The following is a 20,530-nucleotide window of genomic DNA, read 5'->3' on the forward strand; positions in this document are numbered from 1 at the left end:
GAAGAAATCCTTGACTAAAATTCATCAGTGATGTGAAATCACAGTTTTAATTATGCATTTTTGAATGTATTTATTAGTCCCAGTTCTGATCTGACTTACAGATGTTTAACAGTGATAAGAGTCTACTGCAGTCTCTGGAATTACTCATGATTTATAATGACAAAACTTGGATCAGAATTAGGTCCTTGTCACTACTCTATAATATCCTTTCATCAGACTTCTTCACATTCAACAGATGAAAGAGTCCTTGCTTTTCACATTTTTAAACCTTACCACCGAGTCCATCAGCTTATTTTTTAATATTTTCAGAAACAATGATTTTCATACAAAATTTTATCCAAGTAGGGTATAATTGCCACAGGAGGCCAAAGGAGTTGGACTCCTTAGTCCACCAACATAACATGTTTGGTTCACACTTGTGCTGACTATAAATGTTGCATTTTAATATAAGTGGTAATTAATTTAATTGTACTAGTCCATAATCGCATTTTCTATATACTTATTGCCATGATTATTAAAGTATGCTCAATGCCAAAGTTTAAAAATATATATATCCGTTCAAGAATGATTCAAAGTCATGTTTTTGAAAAGAATGATAGAGTTTTAAACGATTGCTCGTTCTAGAGCTGATCCAGAAGGAGCAAGTCTCCAGGGATGGTTTACTCCCTAAGGCATGAATGCATGATTAAGCTAAATGTATTCCATAAATGCCTTGATGACATTAAACTAAATTTTTTAAAGAACAGATGGAGAAAGTTAATAAATATTTCATTCTATAATATAAAACTCACTTCTATATTCACAACTTCAGGGATCCTCAGCTTCACAGATATCAATAAGTCTGATGGATTTCTTGCTGCATTCTCATACTTCTGCCCTGGTGTCTCTTATGGGATCATCATTTCTGCATGCTTGGATTGTTTTATGGGATCAGTGAAAGGCAAGTGACTGTAAATCTTGACCTCTTCTGCTCCTGGATTATATACTTTTATTCTTTGTGACCATAAGTGTTCATCTCTACACTGAATAGATAATTAAATGACAAAAATTATTCAAAGTGAATTTATAGTGAGAAATTATCACTTGAAGAACTGATGGCGCACAGGCATAATCCAAAGAGATATAATGGGGAAAAAAAGAAAAAAAAAAGTTTAAATTTGCCAAATAAAACAATGCAATACCTGTGTGTTTGTAAATGTCATGAAACAGCTACTCACTGGGGAAAAATAAATAAATAAATAAATAAATAAATAAATAAATAAAATAAAGCATGATTTTTACCTGTACATAGCAATTCTATTCAACCAACATTTCTATTAATGGAAATCAGTGTGAATTTTACTTAAGAACTGTAGACCAAGCCTGTTATTCATATGAAAGAACTGATCTTTACATGTGGGAATTACAATTTCTCACTCTATGTATGCCATGAATCTTGTAAAAGAGTAATTAGAACTTGCTCCATAAAGGAAAGAAATGCCAGACACGAATAGTATTTTAGGAAGAGCATTAACAAACATTTTTATACTGCCAACAATCTTCTCTGCTTTCTAGAAGAGATTTACATTACATTATTAATTAACTATATTGAGTCAATAGTATGACATTAAGCTTGGGAAATGTATGTTTAGCACAAACTATGACATCCATGAGAAAAGCATATATTTCTAGCAAGTTTTATTTACAATTTATGCAGATGAGTTCAGCAAGCAAGGGCCCAACAAACTACTTCAAAGCAGCAAGATCCAGCCTGAAAAACACAGCAAGATCAAATCTTTGACATTCCTTGAGCGTCTCTACAAACCTCCACATACACAGAATAAATGACTTCACCTTCCTTACCTAGATGGTTTTGTATAGAATTAGCATGCATTACTCTTAGTGGGACTACTGTAACCTGTCAGACAACGTACACTTGAGCAATTGCAAGAATTTTAATATATATAAATTGTATATTTGGAACTGACTTGTTCTATGCCGGCTGACAGGTTCTACCATAACAAACAAACAAAAATCATAGTATTATTGTTCCCATTCCCTTTCCCCCAAGTCCATCTTTCAGTTTTTGAATTGTGAATGCCCACAACCCTATGTCCAGGAAAATATTAAATGCACAGTAGCATGGTGCTGTAAAGAAAGACTAATTAATACATTTTGTGATGCCACAGAAATTGCTTTAGTCACTTATTGCAAGTTAGGTTAGGCCCAGTTACATTTGTATCTTCAGAATCAGGGCTTTTAACGAAAAACTTTCTCATGTTTCCTGACATTCCATTAAAACGGTTGTCCTTTGATGTCAATTAGAGCCAGCTAAAAAAAAATCGTCCTTAATTGCTTTTTCAGAAATAGACATTGGAGTGTACACCCTCACAGCCAGATTCGATTACCTCTTACAAGAAACAAGGATGCTGGGAACACCGTAAACCTCCGGCTCTGCTGAATACGGATGGGTCGTGGTAGCTGCCTAGCACAGCGAAGGCTGTTCCTCTGACCTAAAAGTGCTGCACAGTCCATGGATATGTCTACATTTCTCCAGAGTGTAATAGTGGTTTAGGACTGAGAGCATCTGCGTGCTCAGTGCTCCACCCCTGCCTCCACACACCAGTGGCTTTAATCATGCACCTACGCCGACAATTAGAGCTACAAAAATGACCGAGTCCTCAAAACTTGTGTACATTTCATTACAAGGGGTATCACCAGCTTTCTCTGAGGCTTGCCCAGCATCACCCATTTTCTTATTCCAGGGATTTCATAATGTCTCTGCCGACGAGAAAGAAGAGGAGTCCGGAGAGCAGCACCAGGGGCACCCCTGCGGCAGCAAACATGAAGGACCAGCCGTAGTACACGCGCACAGGCGTTTCCTCCAGGCAGTTTTCACTCCTCTCCAGGAGGATGTACTTCTGAAAATCAGCCACAAACTCCTTCCACATCACGAAGAGGAAAATGAGCAGGAGAAATAAGCCTCCTGGAAAGAGAGACAAAGTTATTCTCTGATTACAACCAGCCTATAAGATACAGAAAAGCGAGGAAAGACTGCAACAGGTTCCCATCTATTCTTGCAGACCCTTTGCATTAAAGGCCCATGGTGCAGAATGCCATTCCTTGATGGGTTTTCCCTTTAGAGAGGAAAAATCTGCCTTCCAATGTCAGATCCCTTTTCCACAAGAAAAACAAAGCCACGGGGACTGGTCCTGCTGGCACTGAACGTGCTGCACTCAGTGCTGCTGCCCCGACACGGGGACAAACAGAGCCCCATGGACACCCAGGTGGCTGGCCTGGCTTGCAGGAGTCCCCTTGCACATCCAAGTAGCCATGATAAATCAACCTCAGCTGGACTACTAAATAACAGTATCAAACAGCACATACTGTGAGGTTGTATAAACTTTTATGGCCCAACACTGGCATGTGAGACCTTATTCGCTCTCCTTAGAGCCAGGGTGAAGGACTGAGGACACCTGAGCTGTGACTTCAAGGTCAGCATCCCGCTTGGAGCTCATAAGGGGCCTCCCAGGTCTTGTGAGGTGCCTGTGACCCAACTAGCAGCTGTCCATCAGGCTGAGCATCTCGTGTTTCCGTACTCATCCACACAGAAGGCCTCACGAGGGCAGCCTTCACAGGGAGAGTGTAGTCACGTCTGAAGTGGAGTGCAGGCACCTCCCAGACCCGTGTGGGGTAAAGTGGATTCTTGTGTTGGGTGACCCTCTAGGAACCTCCTTCCCCATAACTCAGAGTGGTAGGTCTCTGCACGAAACAGATGACAAAACCTAGGATGGTCCCAGTATTATTTACTGCATCACATTAAAGAATACATACAGTGCATTTAAAAGTCAGCATACATTAACACCAAATAGTGGCAGTGTGATGGCAGGTCTGAAGCTACTTCAGTAATATCTGGTCTCGACACTTCACAGCTAGAAGCTTACTACGTTTAAATGGTTCTGTATAGATACAGACACACACATGAGTACAGCTATGAAGGACATACATCACAGATTATGGTATTTTCGTAGTAAAAGTGAAGCAAACAGTTCAGAATCACTGCAGTTGACAAGTCACCTCACAGTTCTGCTGATGCATTCTGGCTTCTGCTGATTTTCATTTCTCCTCTTGCAAATTTTAAACCAAAGGTAGCTTGCAGTATATTTAATTATTCTTCCTGGCAGCTTATGCACTACAAAATCCAGCTTCCATGCTAGGCACAGGCTGCGGGTATGGCTTGACATTGATCTATCTGCTTAGCAATGGAGCTTACCGAGCCCTCGCTCGGAGGACACACAGCAGCGTTGAGCTGTGTTCCTGCTCACAAGGGATATAAGCACATTTGCTGCTTTAAAACCCTGCTCCACGTCTTGTAGCATAGAACGAGTCTCATGTGTAGGGTCCAAAATGTTTCTCAGTCCTCACTAGGTGGTTATAGAGAAGTTGAAGCTACCCATCCCAAGCTGTCATGTTTATTAAACTGCCTTCTGCACCCAGGGACTGGGAATTGAACCTTAATAATGAGAAATGTGTGTAACTGTATGAACACACCCCACATCACCACGTTGTGCTGCCTCAGACCGTTCTCCCTTCCACAGACGAGTCCGCATGGTTGCTGGAAAGGCAGGCTAGGAGTTAAACAGCAGCTGCTGTAACATTTGCATGTTCATTGAGATTGTGATACCACTTGAAATTACGTGCACAAATAAATATTTTACACTTAGTATGATAGTTGTATGCTTAAAATACCAATTATTCTTCTATAAGAAAATGATTGAATGTTTAAATAGTCGCATGTTCTTTACAAAATACAATATATTGATAAGAAGGCAATTAAGTCTTTATTACTGATGTAATTTAAAATTAAATTAATTAGATAGCAACTGAACCTTGAAAAGTGCTCTTTTAAAGATCAATTTATATTTCATTAGCTTATAATACCTACCGTAAGAGACACAAATATAAAAGTAGTCCCAGAGGGGCAGAGGACATGGGTACAGTGGTGTTTTTTTCCAGAGCTTTCCTATTTTTCTTTGAATAAAAAGTGTTGTTTTTTTCCTGTTTGTTTCTTTGGGTTTTTTGTTTGTTTGTTTGTTTTCGAGTTGAATTGTCCCAGGACAATTCAGGTTGCCTGAGGCTCATTTACTGGGGAAAGCAGACCAAAACCTACCTGCCCCTGTGCTGCTCCTGGGGAGCCCGGGAGGAGCAGTGTGATTATCGATGAACAGGTGCTGGAGGTGATGGCACAGCCACAGCCTCCACACCTAAATTAAGAACGCTTTCACACTCCAGTAAAATGACAAGAAAATGCGAAGTAAGCAATTTCTTCCCTAAAATAATTACATTGGGGTGGCAAGGAGTCCCTGGGACACATTTACACAGCCTCCATGGTGAGAAAAGGAAACCAAAAGCCACCTCCTTCTGGATGCTCTTTGTGCAGCCGTAGCAGAAAGGCATCTTCATATCCCACTGGCCCCAAGTGGCTTTGAAAATACAGAGACAGAATTCTTGCGGCTTTGGTCAGCAAGCTGAAAAAAAAAAGCTTTTTTCTGTACTGCTCTGCCAAGAAGTGAACCCAGCATCCCTCTTTGGCACTGTTCATTAGGCAGCAACAGAAAAAATTAACCCTGGAACTCAGTCTCCAAGCTGATGAGGTCAATGGCATCTTCTGGGGAGGGGCTAATTGTGGGAAAATTGAAGTGGGGTGTTAAATCTCCTCCATCCAGGGGCTAAGCATGAGCACACAAACCCCCGGCACTCCCTGCACCTTAATTGTGGGTAAATTGGAGTCTGCCTTCTACTTTCTCTCACTTTTTATCCCAGTGACACCTTTATAGCTGTTAATTGTAGGGACAGGTGAGTGAACTCAATCTTTAACTCTTATTCTGTGGAAGCTCCTGAACTTTCATGCAATCTGCTAATTACAAGAAAAATGAACTTTGACCGTCAGCGACTCGTTTGCCTTTCTCACCGGTCACCTCTTTGGGATGCTCATAATAAGGGAACGGAGGGGTGACCTTCAGCTGCCTTTCCCCAGCCGCCAGCTTCTGCTGTACATGCAGAGCCTGAGACTTGCCAAAATGATGTGGGAGGAGGAACTTTGGCATAAAATCCAATGGAGATGTGTGGAGATGCCCCACAGCCACAGCATCCCTCTAGTACAGGCAGTGATGGTGCCACATGGGTCGGGATGTTCAAGAACCAGCATAGGGAGCACAGTGGCTGGAGGAAGTTAGAGTGCACATTTAACAAGGTATTTGTGCTGCCCAGTGCAAGGATAGCTGGTAATGACTCCTGTTTGTGTTGTTTAACATCACGTAGGATGCAGCAGGACAATTCCTCCCTCCAGAAGAGCCTCCTCAGTCCTGAGCAAGCCAATAGCTTGATCTTGTGTCATTGTCTTCACTTAAACCTGCTGCTATACCAGTCTGAACACCGCACAGCAGCACTGCAGGTTCAGAAGCAGCCCCAGGGCTGGATGAAGTGTTTTCTCACTTCTAAGCTTGGCTGCTAAAGTGCCCAAAGGAAATAGAAATGAAGGAGCACGAGCGAAATCATCTCAGGAATTTCAACACAGCTTCCAGAAGGTGCGAGGCAGCCTTCACCCGGCTCGGTGACACCGTGATGATAATTAATCATATTGTCATCTGACTATCGAAACAAGTGGAAATTAGTCAGCAGACAGTGTCTGCCTTCCCCCTGCAAGCAATGAGGCTGAGTTTGAGAAGGAAAAAAAAGGCAGGAAAGCGACACACTGGCTGTTTGCTCAGGCATCTCAGGCACTCCTGGGAGCAGGCTGGCAGGCACAAAGGCTCACCAAGGTACCAATGCAGGTAGCTGTGGATGTCAGAGGGACCTGGCTGTATTTCCTGAGTTGTCCAGCAGAGGAACCCAGGGGGATGGCTCCAGTCTTCTGAACAACCTCTCAGAAACATCACCACCAAGCTGTCAGACTGTCAGTTTTGTCCTCTGAAAGCACAGGAAGCAGAAGGCCTCTTGGAGAGAAGACCCAAAGAACCTAACTGGACAATAAAAATCTTCACCTTAATCCGTTGACATCCTTCTGCCTGGAGGGGCACACTGGAGATGATGGAGAGGTTACCAGAACAGGTTGCAGCAGCTTTCACAGAGTCCCCAAATGGCCGAGGTGGGCAGGAACCTCTGGGTCCAACTCCAGGTCAAGCAGGAGCACCTAGAGCAGGTTGCCCCAGACCACGTCCAGGTAGCTTACAGAACCTTTAGAGCCTTTTGGTGTCCAATGCCTCATTGCTTTACAACAATTCATGATGGTTTAAAGGTTGCCTGGGCAGAGGGAGGCTGAGGACAGGGCAGGGCTGGGCCACAGGACATCCCGAGGGGCAGCACCACATGGATTTGGTGCTGGTCTGGCTGTCCCAGGGCCAGAGCGTCTTCCCGCTCTGTGCATCACAGATTTCACACCTCCTCGAGGACAGATTGTTTCTGCAGGGGAGGTTAATTAGCACCGACCTGCAGGCCGTGATTAGAAGACAATATGCAATTTCTCCTGCATCATCGCTCGCATCCTGCTACCTGAAGGAAAGGCACGGCGAGGGAGTTGATGCTGTGTTAAATCCGTTGCTCCTACCACTGAGAGCAGTTACACAAAATAGGTTTAGAAGGGATGGCGAGAAAATAACCCCTGAGGGAGACATCCTGCGTCCATCGGGATGCCAGCATCAAGCAGGATCCAGAAGTTTGAGTTCAGGATCCAAAAACACAGCGAACAGCTGAAATTGTAAGCGAACTATGCTGAAAATGTTGAAATAATATTTCATTCCTCTTTTGTTTAGATTGAAAATGTAACAGTAAGACTCTTTCAGCTGAGCTGGTTCCTTTTAACGACAGTTAATAACGATTGCTATTCAGGTTGAAATTGATACAAACTTCTATTTAAGCCACAGCATCTCTGTCTAACACCAAGAGATTTAGGTGATAAATAATCAGCTTTTCTAAAAGCACCAAATTCTATGTCCTGGCCTTTTAAACCAGGAGGAGTCAAATAAAGTGCAAAAACAATGAAAAAAATGGAATATGGTGATTCAACTTTACTCAACACCCTTCTCTCCATGATATTACATTTATCTGGCTGTGTCAGAACGTGACCATTCCCCATTTTCCACCAAAAGCTGTGGGTTTTGGCAAACCAGGGCATTAACTGAGGTAGGCAGTCTCCCTCGGAGAGAATTCAGGTGCTTGGCCTCAGTCTTGAGTCTCCAGCACTATGCAGTAGAAGGTGTCGGTACCCAACAGCTGTCTGAGAGCAAGACATCTTGCATTCCCGAATGAAATTCACATGTGCAAAACCACATAAAATTTACCTTTGGAAAAAAAAAATTAAACCCAACCAAGCATTTATTAAATCATATAAGAGAGAGATAAGCAGATACCCACAGGCTTGCCGGCCTTATTTCAATAACTGAAGGCCTGGAGGCAAATGGAAAATTGGACAAAATGCAGAGCGAATTAGCAGAGGCAGGTAGGGCCACGTTGATTTAGTGCCTTCCAGATTTTTTAGACAAATAGATAGATGTCATCTAGCTCCATTTTAACAAGCAGCTCAGCTGCTGTCACATGGTTAATTATTAGTACATCTGGAGAAGATGAAGATTAGGAAAGGATCTATGAAATGGGTAAGGAGGTAAATAACAGGGAAAAAAGAGCAAAAGGTAATAATAGGAGGGTATGACAAGATTGGGAGGAATTCGGTTGGAGTTCCTCCAGGGTTAGTTTGGGACCTCTCTTGTTAAATAGTTTCATGAATGTTTTGGAGCCCCAAAAGCTTAGGTACACACACTTATACACACAAAATGGAGCACAGACCCTAGCTTATGTTTGATTGATGCAGTGCTTGAGGAAGAAGGACCTAGTGCAGGGTCCATAATTAAGCATAATTAATTTCAGAGAAAGGCCTGACTTCATTATAGAGCTCTTCCCTTGGCATGACTTACCAGAGCTCCAAGCTTTAACTGCTTGCATTGCAAAAAAAAGCTCTATTTCCAAGTTTGAGTCATAGTTATAAATCAAGTACTTCTCCTAGTTAAGCTAGTTATTCCCTCTCAAATACAGAAAAAGAAAAAAACCCAAGTGATAATTCAGTGGAATAATTAGTAATGGGAATAATGAATAAATTATTCTTTTTAATTCATTTTTCTGCTGTGACACTGCTTTATCTTTTCAGATTTTATTAAAGCAAGCCCTCCAGTTTTGTGGCGTGGGGGATGCCTGTCCCTGCGTGGTGGCTTTCCAGTTGTACCAGATGTAGAGCAAAGACAGGAGCCACTCACACTATATGAAGAAAGGCTGACAGGAGCAGAGCAGGGCTAATCAGTGCCCAGGGTTGGTGCAGCTCCAGGCTTTACTAAAACAAAAGGCTCTCTGGATTGCACAGAAGGCCGAAGAAGAAAAACTATGTTGCCCAATTCCCAGACTCCTTAGGACTAAGGACCTTCTTTGTAATGCTTGGCTAAGAACAGATGTTTATTTCCACATGAGGAAGGGGGGGATCATTTATTCCAAGTCAGTGCTGCTTCCATCAGAGCCCCCATCCCTCCCCAGCACCACTCTACCCCTGGGTGCCTCCCCAACCCCTTGCACACCGTGGGCCATGGCCGCTGCATTCCTGCCCCGTGTATCCGATTCCTGCTGCTTGAGAGCTTACCCGAGGCCAGCAGGAACCCACCGCCGACTTTGTAGGACCTGGCGCTGACGAAGGGAACACCACACACCAGCAGCAGGCCTCCCACCAGGCCGCCAGCCACAGCCAGCATGATGAACGCTGTCCAGAAGCCTCTGTACACTGTGCAGCCAAAAAGAGGAGAGTCAGAGGAGAAGGGGGAAAGGTTTGCAATGAAACCATGTCACAGAGCTTGTGAGAGCATAGGACATAGTCCTTAGATGTACCCGTGGGGATGGACGGGCTGGACAAGAAAGGAAAGGAAATAGCAAAATTTGAAGAGATGGAATCGGATTATATCTATGTGCTGTTTTAACTTGCACTTACATAAGGTGCCGGGACCCTGGTTTAAAATACAGTCAATTGTTGTTGACTGCAGAGCAGGACTGCAGTGAAAACAGGAGCTTGTCATTTTCCCACTGTGGCCTTCCTTGACTCCAAGCCAGAGAACAGGGCAAGAGAGCAACTGCCTTTTTGTCCTTAGGATTTGGGGATTTTTGCTGTGACTTCACACAACCACGCCAGCCAGAGGCAAGCAAATTCGCATCCATCATGTCCCTGTCACTTTGGATGGGACAAGTGAGCAGCCAAAGGTGGGGGTCCTCTGGCAGAAACTCTCCAATACCCACTTCCAATTCCCCCAATTTATCTGGTCCTCTCAGACCACTGCCTCTCACTGCTTTTTGTTTCTCAGAAGTACGAGTTAGAGAGATTTGAGCTGAGTGTGAACAAATGGGCAATGCTGAAATGACTCACACTTGAAAGAAAAATGATACAGAGAAGATGCGTTTTGCTCATTTTAAACCATTTTGTCAGGAGAGCCACTTAGGGAGAGATAAGTATCTTGAACTCTCCAAAACCACAGAATTCATTTTAATGTTTAACCTCCCGTCACCCGTTTCTCTCAGGGAGCCTAAGAGGATGCAGATAAGGCAAAATTATCTCTGGAGCAGGTAATAGCTGGAGGACCCTCTTCTTGGACGGCCTCCTGTTTTGTCATAATTTGCATCTGAGTGCAGACTGGTTGGAAATAAAATAAAATGTGCACGGCAGAAGTGCCTGCTCCCCTCAGATTTCCAGATGCTTTGCAGTGGGGTTGGTGCAGCTCCAGCTGTCCTAAACATGGGTACTGAGACATCCCCATCTCTGTGTCGCGATATCCTCATTTTGTGCTGAGACATCCCCATCTCTATGTCACGATATCCCCATCTCAGCGCCGACACATCCCCGCCTCCCCAGGGATGACAGCACTGAGGCCAATTCGGCAGCGGGGCCACAGCAGCCTCGGCACTGAGCCCATCCCAGGGCCGTCCCCAAAAGGCATTTTGGGAGGCAGCTGCAGAGGGCTGCCGAGTGCAGGCTGACAGGCAGCGACAGATGGCTCAATGGCCCTTTATTTAGTATGGAAAAATCAGTGTGTTTATCATTGAGATCATTCAGAAGCTGGACGTCATACCACTCTCTCCTAAGCAGAAAAAATAAGCCAGCGATAACCTGCGTGCTTGCCATACACAGCCTGCACCAGGCTACTCCTTTCACCACCGCTCGCATCCGTTCTACATCGTGGCTTGTGCCCCGAGGCAGGGATCCGACACAGCACAGCAAAAGAAACTAGCTGCTCTCCTTCACATGCTCCTTCTGACAAATATTTTTTTTTTTAATTAATTCCTCGTAAAAAAAAAAAATAAATAAAAAAATTAAAAAGGTACTGCTAAAGGCTAAGGAAAAGGTCAAGATGTTTGTTTGTGCAGTATGCCTGCCCCGGATCCCCAGAGGCAACGCAGAGTGATGCACACTATTTAAAGAAATCAATTCATTTCAAAAAAGATCATGGAATTAATTCTAGCTGCTGCCACCAATTTAGCAAATTAAAATTCCTAACAGCAGCTGATTCATTAAAGAACTCTGAAAATACAGAGAAACATAAATAAAAAGGGAACCAGTTGAAAGGAGAGCTCTCCAACTGTGTCGTATTCGGTGTATTAAAAATAAGCCAGCCACTTGCGTGGATCTTTTGACAATTTGGTCTTTAACTGATTTTTCCAGCGTTTGTTTATTTTGTCTTGCAATGAATCAACACGGGAGCTCCCCTGGGGAGCCAGGCCCTGGGAACGCCTCGGGGCCACACGAGGCCACTTTGTCAGGAGCTGCCCAAAAATCCTGGCTGTGCTCGGACCCGCAGCTCTGCAGGAGGGGACAGCATTACGGCACACCCCACACACCGTCCTTCCCGACCCCGCTGCTGGGACAAGGAGCTGCTGGGAGCAGGGGGGAACCCACCTGCCGTCGTGTCGTAGGAGGGATGGGGAAAAGGTCCCAGAGTGACGGGCATTGGGAACAGGTAGCCGTGCATGCAGTGCTTGGGGTGTGCTTGGCTGGCTGCAAGAGAACAAGAAAAGGTTTGATTTTATGCAAAATCATAGTTATACCATATGCCATAATTTGGACGGCAATGCCCTGTTCTGGAAAACACGCATAACACGCAAGAAGGCTGGGGAGTAAAGAAAGATGCAAAATTGTGGCTAGACAGAAGAAAACAGAAGAGTGATGAGAGAGGGGAGATGTAACAGGATCTGAGACTGCCGCCCCCACGACATCATATCTTCATAACATCAGTCTGAGGTGGACATAAATCACAAAAGATGGAGCAACTCAAATTAATGTCAATATTCCTCTTGCTATTTCTCTGCTGGAAGGGGAGAAGAGGTTTGGGTGCTAGAGCAAGCCCCCTTACGAGACCTCCAGTTGGTGAGAGAGGAAAGCACAATTAGAACGGACGTGCCCCATCAATATTAATACCACTGAGGCTTATCGTGATTAACAGTAATAGAATGAATGTTAAATGAATTAATTAATGGTTGGCCACTTATTTAAATATGTTCCCCAGCTCAAAGGAACACTTTATAATAGGTGGACATTAGTTCATGCTAAATTGACTATGGAATACCTATTGAATTAATTATTACATCCACGAGAGCAGCAAATTAATTTGCCATGATCAATCCTATTATAATAAATACCTAAAGAAGTAATACAAATTTGCCAGTTATCAGGAAGAGTCATTTTACTGCAGGTAACATTATATTATATAACGTATTTCTGTATAATGTAATTAGATAGCAAACTCCCTCTCACCAGCTTTTTTTTTTTTCATATCAAAAAATTTCTGTGAGAAAAATCCCGCGTTGTTCTGGTGAACAGTGGCAGTACCTCTTCCTACAAGATTTTACAGGATTCGGAGATCAGGGGCTGAGGGACAGCAAAGTCATCTGAAACTAATCACCAGGGAATAACCTGATTGAGGGAACCGACCTTAAAAAGCAAAACAGGAGCTTAAAAAGCAAAATAGGCAAGATCTTCAAACAGAGGTCTTGTGTGCCCAAGAGCACCAGCCCATGGGCTAGGGTTTGGTCTGGACCCCACTGCTGGAGGCCCTGAGCACCCAGGAGGCCACGTGTGCGTGTGTGGAGGTGGAAATGCTCAGCACACGGTGACCAAAACATGGATTTTAGAGCAGCACTACGGGCCCGAAAGGCACCGTCAGCAGGCCTGGGCTGGACACAGGCATTAAGGGGCATGGGGAGAGCTGTGCTTGCTGGTGGAGGACACCACCTTGTAAGGCTTCATAGGTGATATTTTAGTTGGCACCAAGGGGTTCCTAAGTGACTGCGAACAGCCCTCCAGCAGCAAAATCCAAGTCAATAAAAGAGCCCAGAAAGAGTGACCCAAGTTAGCTCCTGACAGAGAGGGGATGAGAATGAAGAATGAAACCAAACACGGAGCGGTGGTGCCGGGGCAGGCCGTGGGTACTCACTGTACCAGAAGGTCCAGATGGTCTCCGGCTGGCCCTCGCCGAAGAACCAGCACCGCCAGAAGAAGCCCTCGTGGTGGAAAGTGAGGATCTCCTTCCCGGCCTCGGTCAGCATTTCAGCCTGTGGGGAACGAAAGCCTGAGGTGATGTGGGGATGATGACAGCAAAGGGGGAAAGTGTGTGTTTAGCTGGATGGTTTGCTTCCATTGTTTGGTGGGGCTTTGATTCGCTGTTGTTTGAGTTGGTTTTGAGGGGTCAGGGAACACGTTGCCAGTTTGGGAAAGGGCAGGTAAGGTAAAAACACAGCCCATTTACACAAACTGGTACCTGAACTAGAGATCATGAAAACTGTCTGAAATAGAAATCAACTAGCTCAGAGGAAAGAAAAGAGCACTGCCTATGTCTTCCAGGCACTTCTGCAGTCACCCAGCCTCAGTGACAGACAAACTAACATGTGGCCAGAGCGTAACTCACAGGTCTGGGATGGTTGGGCATTGCACAGTGCCATCCCTGGCCTCTCTGCAGTACGAACAAAAATCCGAAACATTTAACGTTGCCTTTTCCCAAGCATGCAAAACCAGAGCTGCACTCCTTCGGCCCCTTCAGCCGTGGCCCTGTCTTCTTTGGGACTGTATCACGCTGCTTAAAACAAAGAAGACAGCATCTTCTGCTGGAAGTTTCTTCTATCAGATATTTTTTTTTTCACTAGAGAAAGTCATTTGGAAACATGACTCAAGCAAACAGTGTCCTACGTTTGATTACGGGATTGTGAAATGAAAGGAAGTATTTCTTGCTGGCATCATGATGTTTACCCAGCGTGACTCACCACACCAGAAAAAAAATCAAACCTAATTGGATTGAACTTTGAAGTAACAAAAAGGCTGCACAAAACAAGGACCTTCCTGTCATTTTTTAATTGAAGCTACGCATTGATCAGCACAAAAATATTTTTGAAGAGTGGATGGCTGAGGGAACTGGGCTGGCTGTTACTTCCTCGAGCAGTCAGACAATAGAAAGTGTGGCTAAAATCCCACATTCAAAAGGATCCATGAACATACGATAACAGCACTTAGCACTAAAACACCTGTCATAAAAAAAAAAAGGAAACATTCAACATTGTCATCTAAAAACTGCATTTCCTGCTAACAAAAGTCCTATACAAATCTTAATTTTACACTAAAGAGGCCTCTTCGTGTTAGATGGGCAGGAATCCGTGTCTGCTCTGCGCTGCCCCTGATGCTCGCTGTTGTTTTCTGTCTGTGCAGCAGTCGTATCACTTCAGATGTAAATGATTGCCAAGTTCTACACTTTAAAATATGTACTGGTTTTAAATGAGCAAACTAGGGGTAGAAATCTTTCAATGGCAAATATCAGGAGAAATCTTTTGTCTTTTGAGGCAAATGCTGTCAACAAGTAAAGCTCTTACATTTTCGCCTTTCATTCCCTAACATCCGTATCTGTCAGAGTACAGAAGCGCCGTTTTAATGTTTTCTAGACATTTTTACTTCAGTCACAATTTTAAAGTTAGCTCAGGCTGACTTTTTACATGAACAGGTCACTTTAAATAAGCATAAATATTATCACATCTAAAACTGCCAGCGCCTGAATTGAAAGTAGCTCTGTCGCCTTTCAACATTTTCAGAGCATATTATTTAAATGAGTCAGTTTTTCTCCTCCCCAGTAAGACACGGTTTCAGGCTTTACCTCACCGGGCTGGAGCGTGCTGTTTCCATCGGGGACCATCCCGCAGGTGTCCGAAGCCAGCAGCCAGTAATCCGTCCCGAAGGCCACGAGGAAGAGCAGCACGCCAGTGCCGCCCAGGATGCCCGCGGCCAGCCCCGCGATGCCAGCCTTCATGGCGGAGCAGAATTTGGGGGAAAAAAAGGAAATGCTGCAGTTTTCTGTTCCCTGAAAGAAGAGGACGGAGAGACGTGCTATTCTGGGACACAGATACGGATCTTCTGGTGGCCGGTGTGAGTTTCAGGGGGTGGTGGGAAAGGGGCTAATAAAAGCAGATGACCTGGCGTAGCCAAACAGCTGTGGCATTAAAGAAACATGACAAATAGCTATTGAGGCAGAGCAGGAAGATTTCCAAATAAACACATGGCTGTTCATTTCAACACGGTAGGCAGCGTCCAGAGGTCACGAGCACTTGTTATGCAGAAGTACCCAGGAAACTGGAGAGCTTAAGCCCGGCTTGTGCATGAACTTAGCAGGGAGGCCGTGTGCTGCAGCAGATCTGAGCCCGCAGATTTTTATCATTCCTCTGTTCCCACAGCCCTCACCACGAGGTGTCTTCAGGGGTGTCCCCAGAGCGCAGCACCCAAGTGCTCTCCTGCCTCTGAACTAAAAGCTGATGCCGCTGTCGCACAAAATAACCCCAGGGTTAAAAGCGAGGGCATTAAAATATTGGTGCCTCTCTTGGTGCTCTGGGGAGTGGTGCAATCCTCCCCTGCACACACAGTTACATCAGACAGGTCCGCATCCAGCTAGACACGGAGCATTTAGCTCACGTGTAGCTGCCAGCATAGCTGAAGAGCCTTGCTACACGCTTGGAGCACGGGGATCACTCTCCTGCCACGGGATATGGACATTGTGTGGTGTTTGTTCCCCTCCCTCCGCCCAGCCCCACTCTGGAAGCAGCGTCTCACGGGGAACGAGGACAATCCTGCACGGGATTTCATTGCCATTTGGTCCCTAACGTTTTTGTCTTCTGCTGGAGCATCTGCTGTAGATCACTGCCAGGAACAGGATGCCAGACCAGGAAAATTGTAATTTCTGGAGGGCAATAACTATATTCGTGTGGCATGCCAGGAGTCTGGCGGAGGAAATCTAAATTACGCTGAAAATTTGGGTTCTGATTTTCTAACCTTAGCCTAAGTCGTGACCTGGTCTAAAAGGAGGATAAATGAAGACGTTGACTTCCTCGACCTAACAGATTTTGCATTGCCAAATTAATTTCCAAATCAATGCAATAGTTAAAGTTAGCTGCGCACATATGGGTATAGCAGAGAAACTGCCCACCGCTTAGGGAGACTGGAGAGAGTTGGATAAAATGTTGACTACACTTCTAGCCAACTGCTGGTGCATATGGACTGCTGAATATGCTCGCTCTTCAATGAGCACAATAGACTTTAAACTGTAATAATTAATTGCATCCTTTGCATTGTTCTTTCTTAAATATTGCAGGTTGGGCCAGTCTTAAATAATGCCACAGGTCTCTCTTCCTCTCAGTCCCAGTGGAAGAGCCGTTCTTTGTTTAACCTCACCATGAGAGCACACAAGGCAGCCGATAGACTCCAGAAAAGAGGTGCCTGCCCAGAAGACAACCAAAGAATGAAAGGGGGGGGCAGGTATGGGCTTACCAGGGCAGATGTGCAAGACAAGCAGAAGGTGCTGCAGCTGGGCACGGTGGGGCAGACGGTGGGTGAGCAGGTCTGAGACAACCTGCAGGCCCTCTCACGGACTGGATTTATGTCTTGGTTGGTCGTTAAAATGGAAAAATGCTTTTTGGAAATGGAAAAATCCCCACAGCAGGGCTGAATGCTGTTCTCAGCAGGGAAAGGGGTCATTGCGTGGCCTTCAAATGGATGGGAGAACTGCAGTTCAAGGGCCATCTTCAGGGATGTGAAACTGTATGGCATGTCTTGGCCCTTCTGAAGCTTTTTTTTTTTTTTCAAGCAAACTATTATTTTTTATGGTTGAATTTATTGCCGTCTATCCTTGAGGTCTGTAGCTCAAGGCTGGACGTGACCGGTGGGGAAGCTCTGGCAACACCTGGAGAGCTCGGTGCAGGCAAGGTTTGCACACCAGAAGTGAGGACTTCTTTGCATTTTGCAGTGCAATCTCATAAAATTAAAATGCAAAGTGGGCACTTGTGCATTTAAAAAAAGGGATTAATGCACACTTCTACATTTATGTGTGTGTTTTTTAGTCAGCTGTATTTGGCAGTGCTGCATTTATGCTAATGCCTATTTGCAAGTTAGCGCTGTTTGCCATTTGGAAGGTGTCCTTAGCAATTCTCAGTCCCATTGGCAGCAAAACCTTGCATGGCTGAGGCAGAGCGTTGCTGCTGCCCAGCCTTGGCTCCTTCTGGGCCGTTTTGTGCCCAGCCAAACATTTCCCAAATTTTTAGGCTGTGGAATAGGAACTGAGTTTGCAAGGTCAGAACGCCCCTCCAGCGAGCTCCCCGTCCTGCTCAACTCCCCCCCACACACGTGCTCCTCACCTCTGGGATCTGAAAAACTCCTGGATGTGGTGGACAACAAAACCCTGCCTGTGGCATGGGCAGGTACAGCCAGGGTACGAGCACAGGGATGGAGCAGCTGCTCCAGACCATGCGATGGGGACACCCGGACTGGTCGCAGACCCCTAATGCAGCCCCCTGCCTGTATTCCTGTGTGCTGTGCAGTGCCAAGGGAGCTTTGTTCTCACAGCATTGCTTTCTGCTCAGCTCGATTTTTAGTTTTTGTTAGACATCAACCCCACTGTGTCCAACCAGCCCAGGAGCTGCTGGCTCCTCACCCCTGCAGGGGCAACTGAAGAAGGAGACACTGTGCAATGACCACCCATTTGCATGTCTGTAGTAGTTTCTCTTGATATTAAAGACATTTCCTATAGCTAGTGAGCAGGAACAAAGCAGATAAAATTGAAATTCTTATAATAGGAATGCTTTTTCACAAGACTTTTTAGTCTTACAAACTAGACTAATAGAAAAAATGGTGCCTTCACTCTTCAGAAAAAAAAAAAAAAAAAAAAAAAAGCATCTTTATTAATTATAAGATTCAGGCCTATTCTGGTTTTGAAGGTTAAATTAGCTTTTTTGGGTTCCTTTTGTAGAAGCATTTTGTTCATATAGATTGTATACAATGCAAAAGACAGCCTCGTTAATAGACCGGACACACGTACACAAGGAAAGAGAAAGGGAGAAAAGAAAGAAGAAATGGCAAGAAAACCACCCATAAATCATTCCAGCCCCCCTCCTTTCCTCTGCAGTTAGAAAGGGCCAGGATTTTCTGATGAACTAATCAGAAAAAATGTGAGTTTTAAAACCAAACCAGTTTGAAATCAATTTTAAAACCAAATCAGAGGAAAATAAATGAAAGTCTGGCCACGCTTTGCATGGCTGGGAAAACCTCAGAGATGCTGGCCAGCCTTCCTAGCTTGCCCTGGGGTCTCTGGAGGAGAAGTGCTGCACCAAAAGCCATGGAAATGGGCTAACCAAGCATCACCACGTGTGCGAGCCAGCCACCATTACCTGCTCCAGGGAAAAGGATGCATCTCCTCAAACATCAGAGGAGCAGGAGCATCGACATCCAGCTACTCCCCGAGGCACCACACACCAGCAGGCACCTGGAGAATTAACGGGACTGGTCATGCTAAGAGCAGCCCCTGGTATGAGCTGTGAAGAAAGGGGGAGGAATAGAGGCTTACGTTGGCCCCTTTAATCCTGCACTGAGATTATAAGCAGTGGTTTGCCTCCACCTCATGCTTCTTTTTCAGCTCTCCCGTCTACATTTCTCTTGGAAGAAGTACGTAAGCCTGGACGTTGAAAGATCCATAGTGTTGCTGGAGAGGCTGGATACCCATGGTGCTTGATGGCAGGAGAGGAAAAAGCTCAGCTTGTCCCACCTGCTTCCCGAGAAGCACCAGCACTCTCCAGGATTAAGCCATTATAATCACCTTAAGCAGTCGTGAAATAAAATAAACACAGGTGTGATTTTCTGAGCCAAGTCAAAAATTTAAAAAAAAAGAAAGCACAAATTCCTCCTGGAGTTGTGAGTGCAAAGCAAATCTACAGCCTGATTTCTGGATGTGGCTCCTTGATCTCTGTGCCCAGACCTTCCTAATGCCAGTTTCAGCTCTCACTTTGCCATTGAGCTACTCTGCATCTTCAGCAACTTTTGTCTGTTTTAACCTTAACTTTCAAAAGGCTCCTGCAAACTTCCAAAGTAAGCGCAGAGCCCTAACTCTCTGAACCACTAAAGGAATCAAACTGATGCAATTTATTTCCACGGAAGCATGCAATATTCAATGATACAGCGAATCCATGTTTTAAACACTTTTTAAAGGAATAAAACCCTGCAAAGAATTAATTAGGCATGCTCCGAAGCCCGAGCATTTAACAGTTTTCCAGTCAGTTGTAGAATTTTAAGACCACCAACACTGGATACTGGCACAGATTATCAAATGTATTCTAGGCTGAAATACATACTAGTCAGAGGGCTTGGCCACTAAGCAGCTGGAAAAGCTTCATGAAACCTTTAGCTGTGCTATTATATTTTGTAAAGAAACTTAAAAAAAAAAAAAAATCATAGCATCTAGGAGGTTAAATGTGGGGCATAGTGACTCATTGGGAAAGTATGTGCTGCACAGAATATTGTCTTCTCTGCAGATCAAGCAAATTGTTAATACAGCAGAGAGGTATTTACGGTCCCAGCACCACAAAGCAGGGTTGAAAGGGATTAAAGGGCTGGGATCTGAGCAGGATCAGGCCAGTGCACGTGTGAAGGCACGCGGGGCTGGCTGGAGCCAGGACCATGGCAGGAGAAGTCCCTGAACTCTGCTCTGCCCCCAGGCACAGAGCTCAGGAGATGGAAAGGTTTTAGGGCCAGGGGGCATCTGACTGGGATGTGATGGGGATGGTTGGTCCTCAGCCTCCTTCCATGGGTGCGGTGTGTTTCAGCTGCTTGGGGAATGTTTGGCCAACACACCAGCAGAAACAGGCATCCTTGGTTCATCTGAATGAGACAAGACATTCACATCTTTGGGGGAAACAAAATGATGAAGACTATTTTTTTTTCTCCACATTATAGAATTTCAGTGCTGCAAAGAGCCCATTTTCTGGAAGAGTTCTGCTTTTCCAACCTTTTCTGTTGCCTACTACAGTATTACAAAGAAATCTACACCTGCCAAAGCAGCTACCGTTGGATAAGAGCCCTGGAAACCCATAACAGAGTTGCAGTGAACTCGTTTGATATGATGGGAAGCTCAAATGAAAAGAGATCATTAAGTGCCCAATGCCTGGAAGTACGATGGATGCTGTA

General features: G+C 44.8%; 1 protein-coding gene and 1 long non-coding RNA gene across 2 annotated transcripts; both read right to left on the bottom strand.

The window, feature by feature from the left end:
- Positions 1 to 1,660: 1,660 nt before the first annotated feature.
- Positions 1,661 to 15,479, bottom strand: LOC101798971 (transmembrane protein 182). Its single transcript, XM_038184530.2, has 5 exons — positions 15,189 to 15,479; positions 13,488 to 13,605; positions 11,954 to 12,052; positions 9,659 to 9,796; positions 1,661 to 2,965 (listed from the first exon to the last, which is right to left on the bottom strand). Exons 1-5 carry the CDS (start codon positions 15,339 to 15,341, stop codon positions 2,736 to 2,738), a joined length of 738 nt encoding a protein of 245 aa, XP_038040458.1. The 5' UTR covers positions 15,342 to 15,479; the 3' UTR covers positions 1,661 to 2,735.
- Positions 3,770 to 9,652, bottom strand: LOC119717901 (uncharacterized). Its single transcript, XR_005268258.2, has 2 exons — positions 4,925 to 9,652; positions 3,770 to 4,607 (listed from the first exon to the last, which is right to left on the bottom strand). It is a non-coding gene; the product is annotated as an uncharacterized lncRNA (long non-coding RNA).
- Positions 15,480 to 20,530: the final 5,051 nt, after the last annotated feature.

This window comes from Anas platyrhynchos, chromosome 10 (genome assembly GCF_047663525.1).
Source record: "Anas platyrhynchos isolate ZD024472 breed Pekin duck chromosome 10, IASCAAS_PekinDuck_T2T, whole genome shotgun sequence".
Lineage (NCBI taxonomy): Eukaryota > Metazoa > Chordata > Aves > Anseriformes > Anatidae > Anas > Anas platyrhynchos.

What these genes read in the sequence shown, in the direction of transcription:
- LOC101798971 (XM_038184530.2), bottom strand. Translation starts at nt 15,341, where the DNA reads ATGAAGGCTGGCATCGCGGGGCTGGCCGCGGGCATCCTGGGCGGCACT. An exon ending in CATCTGGACCTTCTGGTACA is followed by an intron (nt 12,053 to 13,487) that starts GTGAGTACCCAC and finishes GTTCTCTTGCAG; the next exon opens with CCAGCCAAGCACACCCCAAG. An exon ending in CTCCTACGACACGACGGCAG is followed by an intron (nt 9,797 to 11,953) that starts GTGGGTTCCCCC and finishes TTGGCTGCACAG; the next exon opens with TGTACAGAGGCTTCTGGACA.